The sequence below is a fragment of the Phalaenopsis equestris genome, unplaced genomic scaffold (assembly GCF_001263595.1).
Source record: "Phalaenopsis equestris unplaced genomic scaffold, ASM126359v1 Scaffold000422, whole genome shotgun sequence".
Lineage (NCBI taxonomy): Eukaryota > Viridiplantae > Streptophyta > Magnoliopsida > Asparagales > Orchidaceae > Phalaenopsis > Phalaenopsis equestris.
In genome coordinates this window covers 113313-131086 of record NW_018164863.1, presented here as the reverse complement: position 1 = coordinate 131086, position 17774 = coordinate 113313, and the positions used below count along the sequence as shown (strand labels likewise).

At 34.2% G+C, this 17774-nt stretch overlaps 1 protein-coding gene across 7 annotated transcripts; it reads right to left on the bottom strand.

Moving 5' to 3' along the window:
* Positions 1-3984: 3984 nt before the first annotated feature.
* Positions 3985-17683, bottom strand: LOC110027291 (65-kDa microtubule-associated protein 1-like). 7 transcript variants are annotated; one of them, XM_020728653.1, is made up of 11 exons: positions 17469-17683; positions 17191-17383; positions 16295-16391; positions 15997-16200; positions 11334-11591; positions 11035-11250; positions 9334-9489; positions 8700-9011; positions 8449-8536; positions 4699-4847; positions 3985-4519 (listed from the first exon to the last, which is right to left on the bottom strand). In XM_020728653.1, the coding sequence occupies exons 3-11, from the start codon at positions 16364-16366 to the stop codon at positions 4202-4204; spliced, it is 1773 nt and encodes a 590-aa protein (XP_020584312.1). In that variant the 5' UTR covers positions 16367-16391; positions 17191-17383; positions 17469-17683; the 3' UTR covers positions 3985-4201. The 7 variants fall into 7 exon arrangements, with proteins under 7 accessions (XP_020584312.1, XP_020584310.1, XP_020584307.1 ...); XM_020728651.1 differs by lacking the exon at positions 17191-17383 and adding an exon at positions 16456-16549; XM_020728648.1 differs by lacking the exon at positions 17191-17383 and adding an exon at positions 16463-16549.
* Positions 17684-17774: the final 91 nt, after the last annotated feature.

Here is a 17774-nt window from a genome sequence, read left to right as displayed (position 1 = left end):
CCATAATACATGAACCAGTGTTTTTTTTTCCTGCGGTTGACATTCTACAAATATAAGGCCATAGTACTTTTTTTATATCTGTGTTTTATGTATGTTTAACTACAAATAAGGAATTACGTGTATATCACTCAAAATTTTGTTATTTATGAATTTACCCTAGATTATTTTTTTGACCTGTAATATGAGCATGTACACGTCTCACGATCAAACCATTGAAAATAGACAAATATAGATAATAATAATTAGACAAACTATAATAGAAAATAAATATTATAAAATTTTTTGATATGAGTCATGTTAATTTAGTTAAATTCCTTTGACATATATTTTTAAGATTTAAACTTTAAATGAAGAAAAAGAAGATACATAGTTTGTAGAAGTGGTACAAGTTGTTTGGATCTTACTTTCTCATTGTTGAATCCTTTTTAAGCAGCAGTGTCCTGTAGTATTCTTGAGTACATACAACTTGATCGAAATTCATGTGCTACGAGAAGAGTACCCAAAAGAGTTGAAGAGAGGAGAGAATGATCCCTTAATTGAAGATCAAGATGAGAATTCAGAGGAGGGAAGAAGCCTAGATTCTAATGTCCTTTTCTTATCATCTCTCCCTGCTTTTATACATGTAAGAGGAGCAAGCTCTATACTAATCTTAATAGTATATCACATACTACATCTTTGACCTTCTCCTGACATCTTGTTAGGATAGTGGTGTTGAGATTGTGACATATTGCCGACTAATGTCAAAACTGTAGGTATGTCGACTATCACCAGTATCTGAGTGATGGGACAAAATCCCCAATAACAGACGACGTTCCTAAATAAGAGAAGAATGAGTATCTTTGCCAGTCACATGGCATTCTACTAGACATCATGACTTCTTCTGATAGTTTCTCTTATATAGATCCGCTCGATTGAATCAATTTAACGAGTGGACTTGTTTCAACTATTTTGGCAAGAGGGCTCAATTTAGTCACCTCAACAACTGAGCTTGATTCAACCACTTTGATATGTGAGCTAGTTTGACGGGACAAAATTTAACTCTGAAATTCCCGTATATCGATATTTGTGTATATACATATGAATTCATTAAATTTGAGATTTAGGAGCCATTTGATTTGCTGAAAAAGGAACTCTAATTTAAAAAAATGTGTCGTAATTGAAATGTAATGTATATGAAATACTTTAGATATGTCTGGATTGTTGTAAAACAAATACAAGCCTTTAAATTTTTGCATTTTATTTGAAGAAAAATGAAATCAATACAAAATACCATAGATGATGGCGACGGAGGGCGGCAACGACAACAGTTTGAAAGAGGCAAACGATTGGGGGCTGGCGGTGGGCAGCTTTATGAGCTTGAGGATGCTTTAATTTTCTCTATTATCTTTTAAATTAACGACGATGATCTTAGTTATTAACACCGATTGAGTTCACTCTATTTAAGAAATTGTTTCATGGGCATCTTTATCTAGTGATGGTTAAGAAGTTTTTCTAAGATATCGATTTAAAGGGTAGCTTTAATTAAATTCACTAAACTTTAAAATATCACTATCATACATCAATATAACTATAATTACTTGAAAATGCACACTCATAACCTTTTTGCTTATTATGGTAATTTTCCTTTCAAGATTCTTAAAAGTTCGCCATTATTTGATTTTTGAAGGCATGGATTAGAAAAATATATCAAAATAAAGTTACATATAACTACTAACGATGATGTGGGTATCATACTAAATAGGTTTGCTTCATCCATCCTTTGTGTTAATTTTTAATTCAACATTCGTCCTTCAGTTTGTTTCAATTAATTGTATATTTAGTGAACTCGTAATCCAAAAATATATCAACACAAATTTCGAGACATTATAATGCTCAAAATCAAAGAGAATATGACTAGTATCCCCCTTGATGAAAAGCTATAAGGTGTCATGAATCTGAAAAACAACTGACTAACTGCCACCTAACCAAAGGGAAATCTAGGCCGACAAGGGAGTGACACCCATGCCGATCCATCTAAAATAAACAACCGGACAATGGTCTAGCATCTCCAAAAATTTAATAAGTATCAACTCAAAGCTCTCTCTACAACTTTCCCCAAAGATCATAAAAAAATCGACAAGGAGCAATAATTAAGCAGGATGATCAACCACCAGAAAGCTATTTGATCACCACACTCAAGAACCAACTAGCTTCCTGAAACGAAAGCTGACTGGTTCCCTGACAAAATCCGTTGAAACCAGCTCAGTTAGTTGACTCAAGGACCTGCTGAGCAAATGGTCCAGGTTGGCAAAAAGATAATAATACCTTGTGCGACCCCTCTAAAATAGGGGTAAAACATATAATTTTATCTTTTTGTCCCTCTCTCTTAAAAATAGGGGGGGCATACCATGTATTAATAACTTTTAGGCTCTTTTTTCTAGACCCTTCTTCTGTAGGGAGACTCTCTCACATTCACTCTTGTAACATCTATTTTCAATATATAAAATGGGCCACAAATACAAGGAATACCCCAATTTACCCAGCAGGGCAAGTCGTCGCACACCTTCTCTTTCTCTCTCCACCTCTTCCTCACGGTTCCTACCGCTTCAATCCTTGGGCATGCTGCAAAGGAAAATATAGAAATTATGCACATTTCATGCATTGCATGCCAAACATATTCAAGAATATTATCAACAATGAGTCATTGTTATGCATATCTATAACCATAATTGATAAGAATTAAAAGGCTTTGCATTTAACATGAGTAATGCGAAGTTAAATATCTTAACTACTATGATAAATTGAATGTATAAAATTTGTTTGACAATTAGTCAAGGTAAAGCCAACCATCACGTCATATCAACATGAAAATATGAAATACGTTAGCTAAATAAGAACATTTCATATATAATCATAAATAATAAAACACACCGAAAGGTAACAAGAACTATGCCCCAAACAAGGAAGGGCACACTTATCTCTTACTTTGTAGGAAATCACCAAAGATCTCCTCGCTCTGAGGCACGATTTTCCATAAATGCTATACATACTGAGGCTTTATACATCAAAGTAACAAGCCATCCAATGATCTATTGAATAAAATTTTGTAATAAATAATATTCATGATTTCCTCTAATTTAATCTTTAATAATTGATCTTAAAACATCTTGAATTATTCGTTGATTTCAATATATACAAAACATATGTATAGTTTTGAAATGGGTTAATGCAACCTTAATCATCCATCATAAGAATTATCTTTTACAAGATCCATTCAATTATTAATATATAATGCATACATTTATATTTATAAATTATTATTATTATCATTGTTATTATTTTACGATTAAATGACTATGAATTAAACTAGCTAAATCTCAAAGCATACTCTACTAATAACCACGCATTCTCCACAGAAAAATACTATCTATAGTCATAGTCAAAATTATCTAATGATTAATCTCAAGCTTTGATGATTGAACAATTTATAATCCACGGAAGATCAAATTCTTACCAATCTTATTTTGAAGTAGGAAAGAAAATTCAATTTCTATACCATTATTTTCCAGATCAATATGTAGCATTTTTAAGACTTCCAAGAATTACATGAATGAATGTTTTCTCACTCAGCATAAATACCTTCACTTTAAAACTGCCCCATATTTCTACAAAATTAAGAAAGACAAGCTATATATGGAGCATTTTTATGGCGTTGGGGTGTCCAATGTGGAACCGACCCGGTCCAATGAAGAAAAGCAAATAAAATGCACATTTTAATTTTAAATCGATAGTGTGATTGTATTTGTAATGTGATGCTAAAGATTTTAGCCATATGCATATAAATATGAATTTTGAAGTGTTCGACATGTAAATACATCAGAATTGTGTTGAATGCATTTAAATGCCCACTTGTTTTTTGACCCTCTACTTAACTAACCCTGCAACCACATATAAAGAGCATCTCCTTGCAGGTGAGTTGCAATATATAAAGCAAGAGCAATCACCTTCCACCTGGAACAATAATCACAACTGCTTATGTATAAATATGAGACAGGGTAAACACTCAAAGCTACTTTATCAGTACAGTTCGTCAGATTAAACACACTACTCCAGACGAATCAATAAAATACCTCAGCCTAGTCTCTAAGACTCCACTAATAACACACCTTATCCATACATAAAATAACTCAGCATCACGCATTCTACAAGGGAAAAAAAAAGGTCATGGTGAAACAGGCGGATCACTACTAGAAACAAGAGAAGCTGCATCCTCTTTGGAGATAGCCACATAGTTCACCGGAGCCGAAGGCCGAGCACTCTCCCTTCTACCATCCTTGCTTCCAGATCTCACACCATTGCTGTTGACTCCCTGATTCAACGAAAGCCTTCGACTCAAATTCGGAGCCCCATTCGAAGCACCGCCATTGGAACGAGGCGTGATGGCCTTCTTCGAACCAGAGATTCGACCAGGACTGATTCTGGATCCAAAAGCAGACTCTTGATGATCTGTACTGTACTGCTCTTGGAATTTCTTCTGGTCCTATAAAGTTACAAAGAAGGTGATTCTCAGCCAGAACTGCTGTAGTCTTCTCTTAGCATTGTAGAGCAAGTTTATAGTATGAGAAACTAAGAATGGCTGAATTACTTCTAAAGACAATAATGCTAAATTTTTTACTTTTAAGATAGTATAAGATGGGGATAAATGGAAGTTAGGATTACCCTCAATCTTCGTTTCTCTTCATCTCTTTCTTGCCTGAGTAGAGCATATTCATCGAGCATGGCGAGAAGAGGAACACCATCATAAGTGAATGACATTCCACGGCTGTCTTCCCAAGCCCGAGTTTTGGCAACTAGTGTATCAACAAGAGCTGAAAAAAAAATTTTAGTTTAGAGATTTGATTGGCATATAAGCAACGATTAATATTGTTGGTTAAATAAAACTTGTGCATAAAATCTTAATCGCATACATTATTAGTCAAACAAACTATATAATCATGTTTGATTGCTCAAAAATGTTGGTTATTTCCAATATTATTAGTCAAGCACAGATTAGGGGGGTATTAAAAGCCACTCGAACAAGTTAGGCTCCGTTTGGGGCCGCTTTTTTGCGGCTTCGCGGCCCTGAATTGCGATTTTTTGTTGTTTGGCTCGGAGCTTCGCGGCAAAAGAAAGTTAACGCGGAAGAAAAGCGGAAAGCGATATCCTCCCCGCGGCACAACTTCGCAGCGTGAAAAAGGTTTATTTTGTCCCTCGCAAAAAGCCTTGTCCCGCCCTCCCGCCCGCCATCTTCTTCTCCGAATACCGCGGATCGCCGGAGTGGGTCGATTTCTTCCTCCGAATCCCGCGGATAGCCCTCCCGCGCTCTTCTTCTTCCCCGCGATCAGGTTCTTCTTCCTCCGAATACATTATTCAACCAAATTCGACCAGGTTCTTCTTCTTCCCCGCGATCTTCTTCCCCTCTCTTCTTCCTCGACCAGGACCGCATCTTCCGCCTTCTTCTTCCCCCCGCTCCTCTTCCGCCTTCTTCTTCCCCCCGCTCTTCTTCCGCCTTCTTCTTCCCCCCGCTCTTCTTCCGCCTTCTTCTTCTGCACTCGTCTTCCTCGACCAGCACCGCAGCCAATCGGAGCTTCGTCTTCACATGTCATTGAAGAAATTCTTCAAACTATTTCTAAACTAGCTGTTGTGCCTCTTCTATGAATAATTCTCAGCATTCTTTAGTGTTATTTTGACCCTCAATTAATGAACTAAAGTAAAAGGGATATATATATGGCTTTATTGTGTATGATAATACATTATTCAACCAAACCCATGTGGTAAATCTTTGGATTTCAATTCTGCTGTCAGAAATTTGATTCAGGCTGTAATTACCTAATTAGATTTGAGTTTCAACTTTGTAAAAAAAGATTCTTTGCCCATTCATGAATTTGCATCTCTAATTGCGAAGTGATTGTTCGCTATCATTGTAATAGTCTTTAGCTATAATTTTTAGGCAGATTTTCATGCAACTTCATTCTTATATGTTTACTAGTGAGCTTGAGCGCAAGGTGCAAACGCTTCAGACGGAGGCAACTACCCTCTCAGCACAGCTTACTCTGCTACAGGTACTCTAGTTTCATCCATATAGCTAACTGAACCTCCAGTATTTTATAACTGCGTATTCCCTAAATATTTATTTAACACCTAAACTTTACTTTATTCTATTTTCTAATTAATTTTACTGTTGTGTTTAATGACTTTATTTTGTTATAGTAATAACATGGATAGTAAGCCTAAAGAGGTTGCTATACCCGCATTGTGGGAAAAAGATACGAAAATAATATTTTGCGATCTTTGTATTAAAGAGATTGAACGGGGAAATAGACCAACGACCCATTTCAATAAAGAAGGGTGACAAAACATTATAAAAAATTTCAAAGAATGTACAGACAGGGAATATGACATGTTGCAAATGAAAAACAAGTGAGACCAAATGAAGAAAGAATGAAAAATATGAAAGGAATTGAAAAGGGGTTCTACCGGTCTTGGTTGGGATCCAGTAAAGCGAACAATTGATGCATCCGAGGAATGGTGGGCTGAAAGACTTGCGGTGAGTGAAAATTCTGAAATTTATTTAGATATATGACAATAATGAGTGTCAATTTCTGTTTTAAGTTGGCTTCATCTTCAGGACTTTTCAACTATATTTGATATTTGTAATCATGAGTATAGCAGTGGCACTAATAAAAAATATTGAGCAAATAAATAATTTGAGTAATATTTTAGTCCAGCTGAGTTTATGTGGTTCAACATAACTTATCTGATTTTTTGGTTTTTCAATTCAATGGTTTACTATCATTAATTGGTTTTTCACCGATTCTGTTGCTTGGTTTTTTCAACTGATGTCTATCAGACTGTGCACTAGTTATTTGGTTGGACGGTTAGACATGGATGTTCTATTAGCCCAGTTCATGTCTATGAGGCCTCTGTTGCTACCTTCGGAGACTTGTGGTTCCTGCATCAACAGTTGGACATATATATTGGTTTAGTACCTGGTATTCATCCATGAATTAGTTTAAAATAATTGTAAAATTTGGAGTTCTTTGTTGGGTAAGCTTTACTGCTAGTTTGAAGCTAAGCCTTTAGGTCTTTTTTACCTATTGGATCACGATTCTGAAGTTCAGCCTGAGTCTGTGAGTACCACTTCCCGCTCCATATTACAAACACTCGGTTTTCATTGGTTGTTGGCAAAAATTATACAATTAAAGTATGTATGTAATTATATTGCAGTGGTATGTATGTAAATGCCCCATATATTAATTGAAATGTGCAATCTTTTTGATTTTTCTTTGGGGCAAGACTGATTTGCCAAACTGCTTGGTATTATATGCCCCATATAAAGTTCCGTGTCATTTGTATTCTATGCTCTATATATGCGAGCTATAACAGGAGCATTTACCTAAATTGGAGCTGAATTGATTTTGATTAATTAGTTCATTAATAATATGTTAAATCCTATATGGAAAATATATTTAATACATTCATGCTACCGAGTATAAGAGCATTCTTATAACAAGTCTTTTATTTCATATGTTCACCTATCTAACAAATTAAAATTTTAAAATATATTAATCAAGTCCATAAATTTATTACATAACAATTACTAACTAATTACCCAACAATTACATTTATTACATAATTACATAAAAAATTTTGCTTTAATTTATTACATAAAAAATTTTGCTTAAATTTCACTGTTACAGTCTTTTTTTAAACAGTTTTACCAAACAAGGGCAGAATTGTCATTTTTTCAGAAATAGTTGCTCTGCAGCTGTTTTCACACAGCTGAACCAAACAGACAACCAATTTCCCCGTAGCTGCTTTCCTGCAGCTGCTTCCTGGGGCAGCACAACTGCAGCTAAAAAGCTAGGAAGCTGCAGCTGCGCCAAACAGACCCTAAGAGAAGCATTAAAGGATTACAAAATTCATCAGAGCGTCCACAAGTGAAGCAATGTTAAAGAAATGGCAGCTTTTGTTATCAGGAGAAATATTCATGAATAATTCCAAAAAAGTTATTAGGTTGACACCAATGTGTTCCATAAAATCCGTGAATTATTTGGCAGTAATCATTTAGAGAAATATACATAGATAACATACAATTATTATGAATTCACATATCTAAATCCTAAAGTTTAAAATTTACACTTGCAACATATTGGTGTCATAAATTTATGCACGAAAATATGTATTTCACTCTTAAAAAGATATGATGATGGTATTTTTGACGTGAAGTTAAAAATTTGAGTGGCATGCATGTAAATCTGAATGTTTAGGTGTAAGATATGTATATACATACGAATAGTGTGTGTGTAAATGCCTCATTTATTTACATAATATAACATTCACTTTATGAGAACTTGTGCCAGTTGATTCCAGTACTTACAGGTAAAAAAACAAGAACATTGAACTTAAGACTGAAAGCTAAGAAGTCACCTGGAATTTTGTTGACTAATATGCGAGCTTTTTCTGCACGTTTGAGGTTCAAATGCGCACCTCTGCTTGAATTATATCTATTCTCATCCTAAACAAATACAGCCTTTATTAGATTTGATGATTAATACGGTTCCCAGATACAATTGAAAATTATTCAGTGAGCTGACTTTTGTAGAGCTAGTTCAGTATTTAGCTAAAACTCATATAAATCTCATGTAATGGAATGCAATAGAAATATTATAAGATTTTACCCTATTGTAGTCTTCAAGCCAGCTCTCTTCCTCACAAGCTGACATCCATTTGTCAACCTTATCCAATATTTCCTTTCTGCTCAGTGCCTCTTCTTTGGCTTTAGATATCTGATTATCCATGTCTGCTAGCAACTCAGAGGGCTCAATATTTGCCGAATCAATAAGAGCCATTATCTTCTCCTGTGCAGCATCCGAATCTATTTCGATGTGTGCAAGAGCGAATATGTCTTCCAGTTCTCTTTGTTTCTTGAGAGCTATTTCCTTCATCTTGCTGGCCTTCAACTGGTCTAACCTTTCAACTTCAACTTCAGCCTGAATAAGATGCATCAAGTTAATAAATTTAGGAAGATTTACATACATACCAATAAATTCCAATGTATTTACATATCTAACTCCTAAAACTTTAATTTTTATATTTTTACCACCTTTAACTATGCATGAAAAGTGTAATTTCACTTTTTAAAAGTCAAAATGGTGGTTTTTTTAAGTGATATGAAAGTGAAAGATTTGGGTGGTATAAATGTAAAAGTCAAAGTTTAGGAGTTAGATGTGTAAATACATTAGAATTTGGTGTTATGTATGTAAATGCCCTAATTCAGATACAATGCCGAACAAACTAGCAGAAACTGCTAACCTGTTCAATCAGGTCAAGGGCAAGAGCTCCAGGAACAGTGACTTCATCTACAGTAGCAGAGATATTACAAGTGACATGATCAAAAAGACTCCGTTCTTCAGCTGAAGTGTCCATTAGATTCCAAAGATCAAATAGTTGAGTTGCTAGGTCTTGCAGCTAGAAAATAGAAAGCTCGTTAATAAATTTAGAAAGAGAGACACAGTTCACAACTTGAAAAAAATATAAAAACAATGTCTTTAAGCAAAAACATCTCCGAAAATGGTTCCTAAAATGATAACTATGTATATGATTCATCACAGAGATCATTGTACTTTTCTTATACGAACTCTGGAGAAAAAAAGAGAGAATCTTGAAAATAAATCCCACGTTTTTCATTATGGTGTCATCAACATCCATAAATTTTTTTAAACCTTCAAGTTCAACTTTGCACCTAGCACGCAATTCATTTTCGATAGAAATGCCACTATTATCTCATTACATATTCTCCTTATTAGTTGAATCAAGATCCATAATTTTTTAAGCCTTCAAGTTTACCTTTTCACCAGGTACGAAAATCATTCGGGACAGAAATACCACCATTTCCACGTTACACATAGCAAGTATCTATATCATTTGCGATCACAGAATTTTCATATGAATGAAGTTATTTTATATTCCTTTCTTGTTCCCTCCTTTCCACATATGGATAGGAGCTACGCAATATATATACTAATATTCAATAGAGATCGATTCCTTCTGCTACAGAAATTATTGAAAAGGCAAGTAAGGTCACTTCAATATCAACTGAAATATATGCGATCCAGAAATTATTTGAAATCATAAATGGACCCACTTGCTTATTAGGCAAAATGACAGATTAACAGCATGAATTTCAAGAAGTGTGGGAGCTAGTTGCAAATTATGCACAACATAAGGATCTATATTCAAACTTACATATACGTTGCCGTTACCGTGCATTAGACATAAATAACAAATGACAACTTTACCGATTGATTATGGTACCAAAATAAAATGATTATATATAAGTAAGAGTAGAGAGTGATAAAGAAAAAATAAAAAAGAAAAATATCCCAATAATTGTAACATATTACAATAATAAATACTATAGATCCTCAATAAATAATAAGCATATATAATAATATAATAACATAATAATATTAATATGATAATATAATATTATAATAAAACTAGCACCCCCCAACAAATTTAGGATGGCATAGAAAAGAAAAACCGTCGGCCTGTACGATACAAAAAGATTATAGATATTCAAACCGAAAGCTGACTAATAACTTTACAAAATTGTAGGCCAGGGCCAATCAACACTAGAATAAGATTTCATGATGATTGAGGATAGTCGAGAGATTGGCAAATGGGTCAATCGTTGCTTGGATCAAAGTTGATAGAATCATCACAAGAGATAGGATCCTCATGGAACTCTCAAAGGAACCTTCATAGCATCATTACAGGATCTTCAAAATAGAAGATGATGAAATATTATTCATTAAAGAATACCAAAAAGAGGCTTGAACAGATGGGATTTACAATTTATAGAGCACACGCTGAAGTCACTATAAGAACCCACCATGCAAAGAAAGTTTTTCGTAAGTCTAGCAATATAATGGAAAAAAAAAGAAGAAAAAAAGAGTATAATATGTTCCACAATACAAATAAAAGGAATCAATGAGAACCAATGATCCGCACCTTCTGCAATCTTTGTTTCTTATCTTCTTCAAGGGCTGCAACAGTCTTAGCAAGATTTGATAAAGTATCATTGCTTATACTCTTAGATTGCACGCCAATAGAATCCTCCAGAGTGGGATGCACTTCAGTTATAGTGCTAAAGAAATCCATTCCCAAGACAGCACAAAGATCATGCACAGAACTTACAAAGTCAAGAACCTTATGCAATCTATCACTCTGTCAAATAGAAATAATGAATGTTAAAATATAATTACTACTATCAAGGAAGAAAAGCTAACTAATTACATAAAAATTAGTACCTTTTCTTTTTGAAGTTCCTGTAAATGATATTGAAACTCATCCAGTTTTCTCAGTGATAAATCATTCTCATCAACCACTGGCATCCCCACTTTTTCGCCTACTCTGAGAGTACCACCTATTTCTGCACACGTAGTTTGAATCTGTAATTGTACATCAGCAAATTCCTTCACCCTATCTTCTTTCTGCTTGCATAATTGTTCCAACGCTGGTGCAATGGCCGCTAATTGTTCCTTAATTGTTCCAGTTGACTTCTCGGGCTGGTGAAGTATAATGTGAGATAAATTTTAGAAATATAATCTTAGGAATTTTTATCAATAATTTTGATAAGATAAACAAATAGGTAGTTTATATATTAAAACAAATTATCAATTATCTTATTTGGATAAAATTTGTTAGGTTTGTTATTTTGAATCACTTCAATTCAAAATTTAAATCTTAATAAGATTTGAAAATTACCTCTTTATTACCTCAATGAATATAATTACATAAAAAAGGAGCAATTATTCATATCCTTGTTGGGAATGTGAACCAGAGAGCTGTCTAGGCATATGAAAAAAAAAACGAGTGCACAGCGGAACTAGAGAGATTCAAAAAAAAAAAAAAAAAAAAAAAAAAAAGAGGGGAAAGAGCATTTTTTTTTACTGGATATTGGCAATCAAAGCATGGTTGCCCAAAACTTCTGAATCTATAAACATGCTGGAAGGTACCATTTTAAGAAATATTTAAGTAAATACTGGAATTAATTAACCTTATTTGTTTGTTATTTCCTTTATTTTATTTTATTCACTTTCCTATTCAATTTGGAAGATTCGAGGTTTCACTGTATTGGCGATATTGGATGCATCTAGATTTTAGGGACGACTGTGTTTTAGTTTCCATTTTATTTATAAACCTAATTTGCTTCTCCATAATAAATTGAATCCTTTTTTATGGATGAAAGCTATATTTAAGCAGAACCACATAAATCTTAATATTTTTTGGCGGTGCTTGGTTTATTATTACCGTCTTCATGATCCACTTTTGGTAGGCAATTTCACAAAAGCAATTTTTCTTAACAATTGACATCATATCTTAATGCAGAAAGTGATGGATATGAAGTATGAGGTTGAGAAGTTTAATTGCTCAACGAGTATTAAATTTTAGAGAACCAATATATAAGGTGTGTTGAATTAATAAGAATTTGTGAAAGAACTCAAAGGGAATTTTAACACGACCAAGTCTATGAGTGAAAATATATAATAGAGATTAATTAAAAAGCTCTCCCATTGGACCAAATATGTTTGGTGAATGAGGTCTTGTGGAGGACTCAAAAGAAAAAAAATCTGCAAGGGGACTGTGACTCAAATTGGAGTTTTTATGCATTACCGAAAGCCTATCCAACAAACCTTCTCAAAACAAGAGACTATATTTGCTTCAAATGCACCATTAAATCACATGTTAATGAGTTTAATTCCAATATTAAATGCACCATTAAATCGCATGTTAATGAGTTTAATTCCAATATTAAAAATCTAAAAAAATGTTAAAGTAATTGCTAATAATGAGAAACAATCTTTGTCATCCTTGAATTATTTGCCTTATAGCTATATTTGTTGCATTATACTGTATGGTAAAGACATAATTAAATTAAAAATATTTAGATTACACTTATGTTTTTAAGGATATGATTGCTAACCTTGACGTTGTAAGAGAAAAAAAAAGGTGACGATATTAGCTTAAAAGAGACCATTAGGGATTCTACCTTTAAGATTGGCAGGAGCAAGTCGAATAGAGAAAAAAAGAGAAAAAAATGAGATTATTCTAAAAAAAAAAAAAAACAATAAAAGAGTCAATATTTAAAAAGGACAAAATTAACATGACCATAAAAACTACCAGGTTGATAAGTTATTTATTTTTTTTTGCCAAGTAGACAGGTTAATAACTAAGTGTTATTGCAAATTGGTCAAGTCCAGATCTAAGGGATGCTCTTCTGTTTACTATTAAAGATTGATGTAATGATAAGTGGATCTCGGATTCAACTTCTCTGCCCCTTTCGTCGTCATAAGAAAATTTTTCCATATATCGTAATGGCTAATTTTGCATGGGGAAATACTTCAATGAGCAAGACAATTGGTAATGATACTATGAGATTGAAAATTCATTCTCGTCTTGATATAAAATTGACTGGAGTATATACTACAACAACAACAAAACCTTAATCTCACTACGTGGAGTCGGCTACATGAATCCTTTTTCTCCATTGCGACCTATTTAGTGTCATATTTACATTTAATATAAGTCAAATCTAAAACATCAACTCTCCTAATCGGATCATCAAATGGTCGACACTTAATGTGACCTAACTATCTAAGACGACTTTCTCTAATTTTGTTTGTCACAGGAGCTACACCAACCCTATCACGGATATGATCATTTTGCATTTTGTCTCTAAGTGTAAAGCCACTCATCCACCTAATCATTCTCATCTCGGCAACACTTAACTTAGTATTATGATTCTCTTTTAAAGACCAACATTCAGAGCCATAGAGAATTGCAGGTCTCACCACCGTCTTATGAATTTTTCCTTTCAGTCTAAGCGGTACTTTTCTATCACACAAGAAGCCCGAAGCATTCCTCCACTTCAACCAACCAACTTGAATTCTCCTATTAACATCCCAATCTATATCACCATCGCTTTGAACAACAAACCCGAGATATCAAAATCGTTCACACCTTTTAATAATTTGATCATCTAAATTTACACTTCTGTCACTAGAGCTACTAATATTAAAATTAGATTCCATGCATTCAGTTTTAGTTCTACTCAAATGAAGACCTTTAGACTCTAATGTTGACCTCCATAATTCAAATTTTTTCTGGGCTTTTTCACTCGTCTTATCCACGGAAGGATATCATCAGCAAAAAGCATACACCAAGGTACATCCCTCCTGTATATGTCCAGTAAGACCATCCATAGCCAAAGAAAAAAAATACGGGCTTAAAGCCAATCCCTGATGAAATCCAACAGAAATAGGAATGACTGGCGTATATACTACACCTTACAAAAAATCAATTATCTTCAAGCGCACTCCAGGAAGTGGGATGAGTATTCTCCAGGATGCTGCAGTCCTTAAAGTTTACACGGGCGTATTCATTACTTGAAAGCAAAATAAGTTTGTAGATTCTATGTGTGGCTGAGTAAAACTTTGAATGAAGTTACATTGGTTTCATCATCTTCTTTGGAAGCATTGTTATTTAATAAAACAAAAAAAGGTTGGGTTTTTAAACATGTCAACTTTCATAACAAAGGCACAAGTTGAGGGGAAGACTTATGGAGATTATAAAAAGGATTAAGCTCAAGCTGCATAATTTGTCCTAATAGCATCCTTTCTAATTGCAACATTCAGAAAAAGAGGAAAGTCACTTTAGTGTACAAAAATCAGTTGCAGGTACACTTTTGATACCAATGGACTACAACAAATGTGCTTCAAAGTTCTACTGTGATGTTAAGTTTATTCATCATTTTAACGTTACAAGATTTCGTGGTGCTCAGCCAATTGAAATTTGGGCGATCTAGGAGATTTGATTAAAGAAGGGTCATAAAGAAGATTCAAAATTTATTTCCATGATATTGAATCGATGGAAAAATTTGTTATTCATACTTAATGATTTGGAAAAATAAGGAAAAAAAAACAATATTGTTCTGAATTTTAAAAAAATAACCCTTTACTTTTGGCTAAATCACATCTGCAAGCCTTTTAGAGAATGTTTTAATTGCATAATTCAAGTATAAATTTCCCTATGATTATACAAAGAAGCAATGATTAGACATATGATGACAACTGTCAACTTGGTAGTTAGTTGGATAAGTAGAGAAGAAATAGACAAATGAAAATGAGTGAGAAATAGAGAGAATAAGAAAGAAAGCAAAAAGGAAATGAAGAAAAATATTTTGTGATTTTGGAGTGCCATTTTGATGCGGTGAAAGCACAATTGTGTTGGAAAATTTTTAATGATTCAATAAATATGTAGGAAGTTACTCCTTGGAGAAATTTTCAAGTGGGTTCTTTTATGTTCATTCACTCTCCTCTATTATTCTCTTTATTCTTTAGTTTGAGAGATCTAGGGCTTTCATTCTCTGGTAAGAAAGACTGCACAAGAAAGTATTTTTTAGTGCCCTTTTATTTGTATAAATGTTTTCTTACCGGATCAAGTTATCTCTCCTTACTTGTAGAGACAAGCTATTATTTTACCAAAGTACATAAATCATAGTGTATTTTGATGCTTGGCCTATTTGTTATTACTCTGTTTATTGATTGTATTGAATCCTGAAAGAGACTTCCGTATAAGACTTTGGCATTGCTTCCTAATAGAACACGCACACTAGCCCTGTACAATGATTAAATTTAACTTCTCTATCACTTCTTCAAGGCTGAATAAAAGTTTAATCCAACGAAAAAGAACCCCACATTATTGTAAGACATAAGATGCAGATTTTGAGGCAGGACAAAAATGAATGATGCAAAAAAGAAAAAAAAAAAGGAAAAAACAACAAAGGTTGGCCATTGAAACAAGATTGATAATATCCTAACGATCCAAACAGCCTTACAAAAGCCAAGGAAACAAGAACAAAAATCAAAACCAGATATTACCTAATTACTTGAGAAATTATCTATAACTTACAATGCCAACACAAGTTATTTCTCCAAGTGCTGAAAGAAGCCTAGCATACTCTACTTTTGAATCAGCCAAGGTCTGAAGAAGCTGAGCCCTTGACTTTGAGGCCTGATCCACTTTCCTCTTGTAGACATCCAAGCACTCCTGATCTATTTTAAACAGCATTTTATCACGTTCTTCATCACTCTCACCAACCTCATCCCAGATTTGCTGAAATTTAAGTTAATACAAAACAGGTAGCTCAATTCATAGATCATTAACCTCGATGATGTCACAAACAGTACTTCAAATGGATCAAAATTACCTGCAGTTGCTGAAGTAATGAACCACAGGTGGTTTCACCTAGTAGCTGACTTCGAATGTCAGTGATGGCCATTTAAATCTCCAAGCAACCAGCAAATCTATATAAAAAGATTGCTTGTCAAAATTCACGTCATCAGCAAAACCTATAAAACTTTGAAATACAGTGTACTCCAGAAGGTTGATGAGGCATGCAATCTTCCTATAAATGAAGCAGAGTAGACGTTTTGATATCTGGTAATGGAAACAAGTTCTGAAACTATCAGAGAAAAGAAGACAGAGTAATTAGTTACAGTCCGTAAAAAAGATTGGCAAATCAGCAAATATCATTGATATATTCATATATTCTAACTCTGACCCATGCCAAAGTAGACGAGTAGAATAGATCCGAAAAAAGCTGTCCCACATTTTCTCTAATAATAATAATAATAATTGACCATGTGCAAATCTGAGTACAACAAATGGCCAAAATGATGCATGTAATAATGCCGGATCCCACAGAGCCAAGTTACATACGATTCACCACAACCCGGCCCCTGTGTTTTAGGTTCATGGGAAAATATCACCAATTTACAGCGCAAATTGACCGATTCAAAGCCGGAGTTTTTTAAACTCCACACCTAATTGCAGCGCCTTTAAATTCCCTGATAGCGACTTTTTTTAAACCCCATAAACAGGTCAAAGAAACAGCTGATGTACAGCAAATTACCAAATTACCAAATTCGAGAGCAAACTTTCAAACTGTAAAAGAAAACCAACAATGGAAAATCAAAACCTAAACTTAATCTTACAACACCATACCACCACAGAAACGTCCAAATAAGATAAAATCAGAAAACTATAACAGAGATCCAACAAATTCTTCAACTCACGAACTTAAAGAACGCAGCCTTAACATACCAAGCAAACCGATAGCACGAGTAAAAGGCCAGACAAACTCGACACCAGCGCAATCTTCGCCAAGGAATCAACAACGAAGATGCATTGACAAATCTCTTCAAAATTATAAATCTAAGCTTCAAATATCTCAACTCTACCCTCGCAAAGACCTCCCTGATCCCCAAAAATCAACGAAAACAGATGCATTTCCTGGCTAGATCATAAGAGCGATAGATAAAAAGGAGCACGAGCTTCACTTGCTGACACAAGAAGTACCCCGAGAAAACAAAAGCCCTTACCTCCTCTGATCGCAGAGCCAGCGGGTTTAGAAATGTTTTGCCGGATCTGAGATGCCCTGCACTTTGAGGGAGGAGAGAGAGAGACCAAGTCTGAAGGCTGCACTTTTGAGGGAGGATGGAGAGAGGGAGAGAGTGTGTGTGTGGAGGCTCTGTTCCTCGGACAAAGGAGACAGAAGTAGTATGGGGACGGTCGCATAAATGAGTGAGCGGGTGTCTCGAAGCGGTCGCTGTATGCGTTTATACCAATTATATTCATCGAAATTTGCCATTGTCCTTATTTTAATATATATATATATATATATATAT

Coding starts and splice junctions, on each gene's coding strand:
- LOC110027291 (XM_020728653.1), bottom strand. CDS start 16,366: ATGGCCATCACTGACATTCGAAGTCAGCTACTAGGTGAAACCACCTGT. Junction 11,592..15,996: donor AAATAACTTGTGTTGGCATT/GTAAGTTATAGA, acceptor ATACTTCACCAG/CCCGAGAAGTCAACTGGAAC. Junction 9,012..9,333: donor CCCTTGACCTGATTGAACAG/GTTAGCAGTTTC, acceptor CATCTTATTCAG/GCTGAAGTTGAAGTTGAAAG.